The following is a 12,615-nucleotide window of genomic DNA, read 5'->3' as shown; positions in this document are numbered from 1 at the left end:
GACTGTGGACTATTTTCAGCCTTATCAATCCTACTAACTAGCTGAAGAATGAGAATATGGTGTGTGTCTATATTTTTAGATATCCTGTAATGTTAAACGATTTCTTTTTATTTTTTTTTACAATAGCCATGTCTTGTTGTCTGGTTATTTTGCTCTTGATATAAGGTGATAAAGTTGAGAGATAATATAACAGCTTGTTTTTGTACTTCTACCACTAAACAGGGTTTTGAGCTGTATAGTCCAGAGAAAGCAGCACGAGAAGGAGTGATAACGCTGAGGGAGAACTAAAACTCTTGCAAAACTCTACCACCACCTTTGCCGCTGCCCGTCTCCTCTGCTCTCCCTCTCACTCGCTCACTAACAGTTGCATCCGGGCTGCTGGAGGGGCGGAGCGCTGTCTGTGAGTTTGGCAGTGGGCGCTCCCGTGGTGACGGCCGGATCAGTGTCCAAGCTCTCGGACATCTTGTCGCATATGAGGTCGACGAGACGTTCGAAGGTCTGCTTGACGTTGATGTTGTCCTTGGCGCTGGTCTCAAAGAATTCAAAACCTTTGGAAAGAGGGAGAGAGGGAATAACTAGAGATGCACCGATTCCATTCTTTTTTTTTCGGTCACGACCCGATTCAGATATCTGGGTTTTGGATATCGGCCGACACGATACCGTCCGATATCATACTTATTATTGTACATTTCTATTTTTGTAGGTGATGTTCTGTGCAAGGTTAGGAAATCTTAAGCAACACAGAGATTCTAATTTAAAAGGGAAACGAATATACACAAATGCATAAAGGGTTTTCTTAACTGCTTTGAACTGTTTGAATGCAGAAGAACATCAGAACTCAACTTTTGATATGCTTATCCTAAAATTAATGTGTGCCATACCACATAGCTATGGTCTTAAAATTAAAATTTATTTCATAGTTAAAATAATTTAGATTTTTTAAAAATATATATACATAATATACTGTAGGGGAAGGTGGGGTGATTTGTGCATTTTGGAAGTTGCAAAACCCCTTGTTTCTAGAAAACCGTGGAAGAAATTGGAAATGTGACCACATATTTAAGAAGAGCCATCTATTTGACTCATCCTGTAAAGAAGGGAGACACAAGGAATAAGATATAAGCACATTTAAGCTCAAAAAACTGTGTTTTGCCTTTCAAAGTAAAATTTCCATGATCAAGGTTTTTTGATTATTGTGTCTGAACAATTATAGACACGTTTGAAAACATTTGACACATGTTTTAGTGCTTTGGTATGCTACACTTTGAGTCTATATAGTTAGCACAATGTCAACCCTAAATTGCTGCATCATGCCTATTATCCAAAATTCTGGGGATGGGGTGATTTGTGCGCAAGGGCCTGGGTGAGTTATAAGTAAGTAAGTAAGTAAAATGTATTTATAAAAGCACATTTATGACAGTTTGCACTGTCCAAAGTGCTGTACATAGTGCATTCAGTAGGTAAACAATGAAGGTAAAATAACAATAACCAAAATAAAAGACGTAAAGCCCATACATCCACATAAACACAGATAGTAGTGCAGAGGTAAGTAAGTAGTGCAGAGGTTAATGGGGAGGAAACACCAGGGTGTACATACGGGTTTTGAGCCTTGATTTAAAGGCAGAAATGTAGGGGGAATCACATTTGTCAGGTGGCAGTTGGTTCCACAAGCACGGAGCAACTAGTGCAAAGTACATTTCTGAGAGTTGTGCCAGTGGCATGGCTGTATACGCTGGTCACCAAAAGAAAGTGATAGTCTACAGTAGCTCAGGAGAGAGTGACATCTCAATTCCACTTAACGACACCACTGATGAGAGTTCAGATGGCCAGAAAGATGATGATGGTGACTTTGTCATTGTGACACAATGACGAACAAATCACCCCACTACGTGGGGTGATTTGTGCGACAAGACAACTTTTTTTCCGAAAGCTATATTTCTTAAACAGTTTATTCCAGATCCAAAGTTTTTATTGCCAGGGATGCACAACATCCTGAAATATATGTACATATTTGAGTTGGAGACATAACTGTCAAGGCCTCACTTTAAAATCACTTTGAGTAAAAAGTTGCACAAATCACCCCACCTTCCCCTATATATTTATTTTTAAATCGGAGTTGTCAGTCCGATATCCGATACATAGATTGCAGCCATTATAGGACCTGATACCGATATTGGATCGGATTGGCCCCATCCCTAGGAGTAACAGGAGAAGATGTAGAGACAGAGCTGAGTAAGACGACGCTCATTTCATAAATATTCATGGATTGAGTTTTAGGGAAAGCTTTGACGTTAATCGTCGTTCCTGACGGTTGAAAGCAAAGCTGCTTTTGGCGATATCCAAAAAAAAAAGGCAACAAAAGACCAAAAATGTCATGACAACAATGTTACGATGACGCAACCCAATTTCAGTGGCATAATGGGGTTGAATGTTGCTCTAAGACTTACCCAACTGTTCTGCCAGCAGTCTGCCACTATCCACAGAGACCACTCTCTCCTCGTCCATATCACACTTATTTCCAGCAAGCACCACCTGTGCATTATCCCACGAGTAGGTTTTGATCTGGGTTGACCTGAACGTAAACAAATTAAAAAAAAACACACATTAATTGATTTGCTATCGTTAGAATTGTTTTTGTGCCACTTTTCATTGGACAGGATCCGAAAGAAATGGACATGGAAAGATGGCAGAGCGAAAAAAACATGATGTGAAGATTGAACACCATTTGGAACGGTCAAGAGTCATTACATCATCTTGCGTTTGGCATCATGTAATATTTGAGTCACTGATTGGAGCAGTGGAAAAGTGGGTTAACTGACGCTCTATACTGAAAATATGGAAGCACTATCAATCTGATCAGATGTAGGTTATTATTTGCTGTTTTCTAGCTACTTGATATTAATATGTGAAGTTTGTCCCTTTCAATCCTTTCCTTTAAATTAGTGTTTTGCACCTGCTTACTTCTGATTGGTAAGCTGTTCATTGTACAGGCGGCAAACAGCCTGCTAGATACTGCAGCTTACACAAGCTATTTATTATGCTCGCTGACAAGACGTATTGGAAGCACTGGTGGGTTAGCCAATGCTCACAACGTGCATAGTGACCAGTAGATCTTTATTTGAGCTCTTAGTCTTTAAACTATTAATTAGGCTAACTAGCATTTAACGAGAGTGTCCCTATGTTCCCAGGGTTCTTTGTTCCTTGAACGTGCCATACTGTATCAACAGAAGAAGTGAGGAGGGAACCCACAGTCCCCATAAAGTGCATTTTTAATATCAATATATTAAAATATAAGGCTGGAGAACACAGAGATGACTATTACAACCCCTTTGTTACAAACTTATTATTTATTTATTATTTATTTAATAATTACTTATAACCTTTATTTAGGGGCTAGAAGGAAAGAAAAATCCTGATGGGTTAATCATTTGTTACACCACCGATAATACAAATCCTGTGTGACAAATGTGCTAAAAAGAAATACAATACAATTTCACCATTCACATTTTCAGGAAATGTACCGTCAGTCGCAGAAGGCGATGTTTGTAATGTTCATGTTTTGAGAATAATTTTAGGGAACAAATACCTCCCGCCGTGTTGCAGTTTGACTAAAAGTAGGGCAGCCTACAAGCCATGAAGAAACGACGAGATAGAGAGAGAGAGAGAGAGAGAGAGAGAGAGAGAGAAAGAAAGAGAGAGAGCAGCAACATGATGTTGGCACTCCTCCCTCCCTCTGTCCACTTCTGACTTGTTGTAGAGGTTCAGATGTGGGTCATTTTGAACTGCTGACGATGTTCACTGACCAATCAAAATTATTGTAACAGAGCCACATATGCAGGCCATGAAGGGGATCTGTAAATCCACAGTCATTTTGAACAATGTGGCCTCAGGAGAGGAGAGGAAAGATGAAAAAATGGAAAGTAAAATTCGCTTTGGAGAATCTAATTAATTTGCACGATTTCTTCAAAGTCCTACATTTTCATATCAGCATGACAACGTTTCCCAGTTTAGTCTCTGTCACAGACAGGAAATGAACACGTCACAAGCCTAATGCAGCCACAGTCGGGGGAAAGGAGCCGTTGCCATGGCAACCTCTTTTTTTCTCCACAACCTTGTCACAAGGAACAAGGGAAAGAGAGAGTGAAATATAAGCCTGTGGCAAAGTCAGAGCGGAAGAATTCTGGTTATGTGAAGGGCTCTTCTCTTGTGTACAGTGGACTGATTTGTGCACTGGTAGGTAAGCCGGTGACACACTTGGCTCCGGTAATTAAGATACCCATCACAGACAGCGCTCAGACTGCAGCATTTCATCAACGTGTCAGACAGGCCTTTAAAGAATAATAGGTGTGTCCGGCTCTTACCTCTATTTGCAGGAAAGCCTTGTTTTTATAGTTTTAAATTACAGGGACATTTATTTCAAAACAAATATGGCTGATAATGTGGAGCATATTAACACAATGCATGTTATTTTTTCAAATAATACCTGTGTGACAACTCTGATGCTTTAGTCATGACAGCTGCATCCTATGTCATGGCTGCTGGCACGCCAATGAGGGCCATGTAGACAATGACCTTAATAGCAATTGTCATAGTCCTACAAAGGGTTGAAGCCACGCGGCATGCAGGTGTCAGCAAGAATACCACACTCTACATCAAGTCCGTGTGTGTCTTAGTACCATATTCTTTCAGCTGGCGCAACAGTAACATCATTAGAGAATTATCCACATTCAAACATCTTTCCTCTCAAACGTGATAACTGTGCTCCCTTAATCTCTCTGGGCTGACGGAGCAATATAACTGTGGGACAGCAGGGTGCACACAAAATGGAAGATGACAGTATTCTCACCGCAACACCTGGGGAGAGTCAGCGTGTACGAAAGATCAGCAAAATGCCAATCAACCACACACATTATCTTTGACTGCTGAATTCTGAATTCTCCCATGTTTCACCTAAAGCTTCCCAGGCTGTTTGCGTTTCCCTGCTTGTTTCTAACCCAGAAACCTGGTTTCTACAGACGAATGAACGTCTTCTTCCAAGTCCCGTTTTAGACCACAAATGCGCCATCATCATAAATCCCTGACATTTGGGGGCTTGGCTTCGAGTTTCTGTTCAGCATGCAGACGCTTGTGTGTGACTCATGGAGTGGGCTACGGCCATGACCTTGACAAGTTTCCCTCTTGATCTGCCAGCCGGACAAAGATGCATGCATACAGACTACATAACTAGACTTTCCACTATGAGAGAAAGATAGAGAGAGAGAGAGTGATAGAGAGAGAGAGAGAGAGAGAGAGAGAGAGAGAGAGAGAGAGAGAGAGAGAGAGAGAGAGAGAGAGAGAGAGAGAGAGAGAGAAAAATGTACTGTCACTTTTAGGCAATAAGGGTGGTGAACTGGTCAAGATTGCAGATTGGCCACATAATAATCAAAAAAAACATTGGCAATATATCAAGCATGCAGGATTGTATTGCAGCGACAAACAGAAATCCCTAATGATATGATCTGATGCTCGTAACAACACAGTCCACAGAAAGAAAATGGGATAAACAATGACGTTGTCTGCATACAAACACTGTCACAAACAGGCCGACGCTAACTTGAAAAAGCCTTCAATTGACTCACCAGTCCTGCACGCAACCAAAGGACTCTTCGTTAGTGATGTCATACATGAGGATGAAGCCCATGGCCCCGCGGTAGTAGGCGGTGGTGATGGTCCTGTAGCGCTCCTGGCCCGCTGTGTCCTACACAGAGACAACGTGATATAGCATGGCTGTTACCAGACACTGTGTCAGCCTGTACAACACATATATGCAACTCCATAATGGCAAATAAGCATTGGTAAATAAGCATAATTATTATTATCATAATTAATCTACAGCTATCTATACATATGAAAAGATTATTTCAACCAAATAAACATAGAAGCACAATTAAGGATGAAATTCACATTTCTGCATTTATTCATACATGGCTACGTTTGTTGCTTCCTGATATGGAAGTAATCGTTAAGCTAATTGCTTCACTGGCTTCCCATTGATAAGATGCCAAAAACAGGAAATTTCGTTTTGGCTGATGTGATTGATTCTTTTCTCTCAATAAAACAATCGCTCAGCTGTGTTAAACATTCTCTGCGCTTGGGGCAGTATTCAAAGTAGGGCTGTGACAGGATATACTTTGAATCCCTGTGGTAATCACTCAAATCACCACTGTATTGCAGTGATATGGGGGGGGCGGGGGGGCTTAGTACATACAAATGCTTTGAAGTGATGACATGGAGTCCCTTTCCTTCTATTTACTAAAAATATGTCATAAATAGGTCTGTGACGGGATATACTTTTTCTTCCGGTGGTTATCACTCAGCATATCATTGTGGTATTGCGGTTATCCTTAAAATGTTCATTATTTTCACTAATATGACTCAACGTTGCTTGCTCCATACTAAATCAATCGGAAGTTTTTAACTGGAACGTTCTAAAAATGTTATATACGTCATCTTTAAATATGACAAGTGCGAAGCCTAGGAATAAGCTAATTATTATTATAAAAGAACCCCCTCCTCCACCTCATTTGAAACTGTGTTTCAACATGCATGAGAGGGCGCAGTTGAAATGGTGAGCCTAACAATTACTGAAAATATAGGCTAATGAAAGCAATGAACATATAATGGAAAGCAGTAAATGACAAATACGTTTTTTTTCTATGTATACATTTCATACAAACCATAGGCCGATGCACTACAGCTACATGCATTAGTAAAGAAACCAAAAAACACGGTGATCGCGGTTATGACACCATACCCGCAGGATGGCGGTATTGCGGTTATTGTCACATCGCTAATACAAAGGCACGTATTTATTAGAAATAAAGGCGAGAAATATAGGTTTAATGATATACACATTGAAAAAGTATAAGGAAATGAACCCATTGCTGAAAGGCAAAGTGAGCAAGCGATTACACAGCCTTCGGGGACTTGTACATTGTGCACAGATTGCCCTGGAAAGAAGCGCCCACTGCAGCCTTTTGCTACGAGATGTCAATGAAAATGCTAATTAATCCAAACACAGGCAGATGAAGCCTCTCTCTAGTGACTGTGTCCACAACCGAGGAGGAAGAGAAAAGTGGCATATCTTTGTTTGTTTGATCTCTATCCTCAAATCACTTGCCAGAAATTGTTCCCAGGTGTGTGGATTTCCAGTTTTTTTTTACGATGATAATAAATCCGGCAGGCATCTCTCTTGTTTATACTGTATGGTTACTGCACTGTTGTTCCATCCACAACAAGTGTGTTTACAGGTCCCTGTGAATCATGATTCAAGAATCTTCTGGCTGCTGCGTTTGGCTCTTGTTAAACAGAAGCCTGACAGGCAGCACTGGTTTGTATTTGCCACAGTGCTCGCTGTCAGTCTGCACATGGCTGCAACAGTGTGCCTGTTATAGCCAGAGGACAGCTATGACCTTCACTCCAGAGATGAAGCTCGCAGCTTGCCAAGCTTCCATACACAACACAGCTAGGAGTCTAGGACCTTTTATCAGTTCACGATAACTCCAGAAATGCATGCGAATGTTTTCCTTTTTTAATCTCATCGGCTAGAATGTGTTGCATGAATAGCATCCTCTGTATCAACATTAAAGAGGATGATGAAAATGTTATCATATAATAATATAATATAATTTATTTAGTCATGAAACAGTATGTGCAAGTCGAAGACATTTGAGTAGCCTATCTCTTGTCTGAGTGCTTGAAAATGACCTCTGAATTTAATCCTATTTTAGTGAGCCAGTTCGCTTGTTCTTAGTTAAAAAGGCAGCGGGGGAAAAAAATGCTGAGTCCAGTGAATTTGAGCACCATGAAAAGCTTTGCCTGTAGTCTAAAAAATCAATCCAACAAGCCGTCTGCCTCAGGTTGAGAGGTAGAGAGCGAAGGCGGACATTCGACTGAACTATTCTTCATTCAATAAAATAATTTCAGGGGGCGCCCTTAGCTCAGTTGGTAGGGCGTCCCCCCCATGGGCCTCGGCCAGCAGCGGACCCGGGTTCGATTCCAGCCCGCGGTCGTTCAAATAAATCAGTTTTTAACAAGGTTCATCTGGCCAAAGCTCAGGAATGTGTTACAAAAACATGGATGACTCCTACATGCATGTTGCTCCTTTATCTCAGATTAATGGTACGACTACCACAATGACATTAGCCAATAGTGATCACCTTACTGTTCTTCCCAGCTCTGTCTGAGTCAAGTTTAAAAAGGCAGGCAAATTATGTGGATGCATAAGTACAATCCTTTATCCCTCTGAATATGCTTGTCTTCGCTAATGATTAAAAAAGAAAATGATCACATAATTTGACTGTTCAAATCGAGTTTCAACATTGTGCTGGAACGCCCTTTATTTGTCTTTGTAAGTGATTGGCAACCACCAATGTCTGGGCCGGGGGTGGCTAATTGCTGCAAAAGGCCCTTATTATGGCAAGAGAGACAGCAAAACCCCTGAAGGAAAGCCGACATTTGATGTAGTACAGAAGGAAAGGGAGACTGCCAGGAAAGCAGGCAAAGGAAATATGGAGAAAGAGACACACTCTTACATATCTTTCCTCCCAGTATCTCTGAGATAATAATGTGTGACAATCTGCTTCGACAGCTCAGATGAACTATTAATTAAACAGCAGACATTCTTCAATTTCCAACACATTCTGAAGAAGGTGTTGCTTCTGTGTTCTACCCCACTGTGTGCCAAACTAACACTTACTAGTCTCCTGTCAGTAATGTTGAGACCTCCATCTGTCTCCGTACTTACATGCTACTGTTAAACAAAGACAACACAATACAGCCTTTCATAAAGCTTTCTTCAGTTAATTAAGCACACAGCTGATGCGCCGTGTGTTTTTGAGACGAAAGAGCAAAGAACATATTTTTATTTTTTTTTGTGAATTGAAACACTGAACTTCAATCACTTATAATTACAAAATGGATTAGTCAGGTTGGTGAAAATACCACTTGTGGGTACATAAAATGGCCCTCCATGTTTAGCTTTGTAATGTCAGTATGACTTGTGATGACATCAAAGTCCACCATTATCGCTTATATACCCAATACCTACAAAAAGAAAAAGTAGGATTAGCTGCAAATATACATTCTATACTTTGACTGAAGTATTCTATAACATAAGGCAAAACCTTTCTGTTACAAAACATGAAAAGGGAAGTGTGTCCAAGCTTACCAAGCAAGCGCCATCTTCCCTAAATACCCAAAACCCTGACTTAAATTAAATGAATGCATAGGTGATCCTGTGTATTTAGGTTTTTTTAATTGTTTTTTTACGGCCCAGTATACAGTCACAACCTGCCAGATTCCATGGAATGTATTGATCAACAGAGAGAGAGAGATACAGGCAGAGGTCAGAAAGAAGCAGGCTCTGGGCATAGATTGACAGCCTTTTTACAGACAGCAGTCACTCTGCAGGAACACAGAGACACAGAGAGAGAGAAAGCAGGGGGGCTGGGCATCACTAAATAGCCCCTTCCCCCTTGGGGCTTACGTAGTCCTCCAGGAGACCTTGGAGGACAACAGAAAATAGATTTCTCTCGGACATTAACCGTGTTTGAACTTACAAAAGCTTTACATTTAACTGAATTAGATGGAAATGTAGGCAAAAGTGTGGTTCATTGAGAGAGGAAACTATGACATGAAAGACATGCCATGTTGCTGTCACGTGCTGCACATTGTTGCTTTGTAGTCCTGAGATGCATTTCCTTTCTTCTATAAATAAACATTCTTAGCTCATATACATATGCCACAAAGGGTTCGTCTTTCTAAATGGGAGGATTTATCGGTGAAAAAAAAAACGTCTCCTGAAAATTTGACAGCAAACAAGTACGTTATCAGTGCAGGACGAGCAAAGGTTTGATAGCTCTATACTTCTAGCTTCATTTGGTTTGGTGGGAGATCACATTTTGCGCCTCACTTCTTAAATGTTTAATGCTTGGGACGTTAATATTTCATACCCAGATCTGCAGTTTTATCCTCTTGTCATTCTTGTACACGGTCTTCACTTTAAAGTCGATGCCCACTGTGCTGACGAAGGCCGAGGTGAAGGCGTCATCAGCGTAGCGGAACAGGAAAGAGGTTTTGCCCACGCTGCTGTTGCCGATGATCAGCAGCTTGAACATGTAGTCAAAGTTTTGGTCCCCTCCCTCTCCCTTCCCTTTCGCATCCTGAGTGGCAGCCATCTGTGAAGACAAAAGAAAAGATTTGCCTTCAAAAGCTTCTTTACCTTGAGTTAATGTAAAGATCAGAATTTCACAGCTGTGACTCACACCGACCAATAAGGAACAATTTATTTACTCTTGAGTTGACGCACAATTATTATACAAAAGCAACTTCTAGTTCATGTGCACAGGCCAGCAGGGAGCCAACAAGAGGGGGGGAAGAGATGGATTTTGCCCACAGAGAGCAGCACAAGCTTGTTGTACAGACCACCAATCAGAGGTGACAGAAGGCTGTGTCAGGCAAACCAGCATGAGCAACACAGCAAGCTGTTGTATTGATGAGCGTTACATTAGCAGGATTTGAAGGAAAAAAGCTGAATGTGTCCGCTCTCAAGCGATGTTTTATTTCAAAATCATTCTTTTAAATCAAACTAAATCATTTGTTATCATTAGTTCATATCATATTTAGGAGCAGCTCATAAACACTATTCAGATTAAGTACTTGTTATGTATCTATAGGCCTAAGCCTACTGGGCACAATACTGTTTAAATGTCCACAATTGACCAATGTTGTAAACCTGGTGGAACAAAATATAAAGATATCTGCCGTTTCATGATACTACATCCAAGTTTAAATTTTAGTGTGCGATGTTTTGCCTTTATATTTGAAAAAACATTCCAAACCAAAATAGCATCAAATTTCTACTGACATTAAATCTTCCATATTTGAGCTACTCCGGCCTACTGTAAACGATATCGCCTGTAATAGGAACGAGCAGCTACACCGAGCATTTCTCTACAAATGGTCAGCAGTCGACGATCTAAAAAGGACACGACTAGATACTACGAGCACGATGAAGAGATGAAGAGCACAGTCATCTTTGCTCCAAGGTGAATGTTTTGACAAAGCTCTACAGTTATAGGCTATACAGTAGCTCTCCGTGTAGCCTATCGGGTTATACAATATATGCAGGACCTCGAGTCAGCATATCCTGCAGCGGGTTACTGTAATATTAAAATGAAAATAAACACCACCACTGAGGCATCATTTGCAAGCACATCGCGTTTAAAATATCATTGCGGGAAACACGATAAAACCATTTTTTGAAACAAAAGTACACGATGGGGTTGAGCAGGGAGCCGCATGTCAGCTAATGTAAGACGAGCTATTCTGGGCAGGAGGTCATTTTTTAACCGTAAATGAAATGCTTCGTATCGATAAATGAAACTACCGACTATAGCCTACGCGTTAATGACATTGTGTTAACAAACCTGTTTCGAAGGCCTCGGCTCTATCTCTATCTGCCCGTGTGTTGCAGAATACGTTTTTTTTGTTTGCTCGATGTGTGTGTAACGCAGGCGTTGATTTTCCTTCCCCCTCTGAGTCTGTCTCTCTTTCTCTGTGGAGCGCCGCCGACCAGTTTCAGCACCTGGGAGCTGTCCCCTCCGCTTCGGATGTGGCACGCGCCCTGTGCTGACGAGGCTGGCTCGCGTGATAGATGACGAGCACGAGCAAACGAAAGTGCGTTTTGTGCGTGTCTTTGACGTCACCGATGGTGGTGTGGTGGTTAAGATGGGCTTTGTAGTTCTTTCACGTTATCGACGAGTGTCCGGGAGAGGGCTTTTAAAGTATGATATTCGACTACATTACTCAGGATGCTTCGCGCCACCGCTGCCAACATCTGTGTGGCTGTCTGATGGTGAAAGCACAGGAAAAACTATTCGTTTTTCTTTTTTTAAATGAGCGTCCGACATTTTTCGGATAGTCTACGGACGATCTTCGTCACGCGCGAGCAAGACAACAATTGCAATAAAAGTGGACCTTTGTTCAGTTGCTCATTGCTCGTGCTGAATGACTGTCTCAACCTTAGATGCTCTCTCTCTCTCTCTCTCTCTCTCTCTCTCTCTCTCTCTCTCTCTCTCTCTCTCTCTCTCCATAGCCTTAATAAAAAACAATTGCATCTTACCTTCCCATACAAGTCCATTCTTAGATGTGTATATGTCTGTTTTAAAACCCACCCCCAGCTGCTATAATAAACTCCCAGCAGGGTATAATTTCCCCCCCAGGAAGCAAATGTAATGGCCTCTCGTTTTGCGTCACTCGGTCGGTCCTGCTGCCGCCCCCCGCCTATGCAGCCAGCTCTGCTTCAGAGAACAAGCAAGCTGAGCAAAGAAAGGCCTGAGTGTTGTTGATGAATATCGTTATTATGAAGGCCATTTGAATGAAAGCAAGTGCAGGAGGAGAAATGCATCGAAAAAATTAGCATATCTTTGCAAATCACATCAGCCCTCCTTTTGGGGGGGATTCTATCTATCTATCTATCTATCTATCTATCTATCTATCTATCTATCTATCTATCTATCTATCTATCTATCTATCTATCTATCTATCTATCTATCTATCTATCTATCTATCTAT

The 12,615-nt window shown here is 41.2% G+C and overlaps 1 protein-coding gene across 1 annotated transcript; it reads right to left on the bottom strand.

Moving 5' to 3' along the window:
• Positions 1-357: 357 nt before the first annotated feature.
• On the bottom strand, positions 358-12,181 carry rab3c (RAB3C, member RAS oncogene family; the record flags this gene model as incomplete). The annotated part of the gene is made up of 5 exons (XM_080050637.1): positions 358-548; positions 2,448-2,572; positions 5,619-5,737; positions 9,993-10,217; positions 12,164-12,181. 5 exons carry the CDS (start codon positions 12,179-12,181, stop codon positions 358-360), a joined length of 678 nt encoding a protein of 225 aa, XP_079906763.1.
• Positions 12,182-12,615: the final 434 nt, after the last annotated feature.

The sequence above is a fragment of the Ammodytes marinus genome, assembly GCF_949987685.1.
Source record: "Ammodytes marinus genome assembly, chromosome: 2".
NCBI lineage: Eukaryota > Metazoa > Chordata > Actinopteri > Uranoscopiformes > Ammodytidae > Ammodytes > Ammodytes marinus.
The sequence above is the reverse complement of the archived record's forward strand: the minus strand, read 5'-3'. Positions and strand labels throughout refer to the sequence as shown.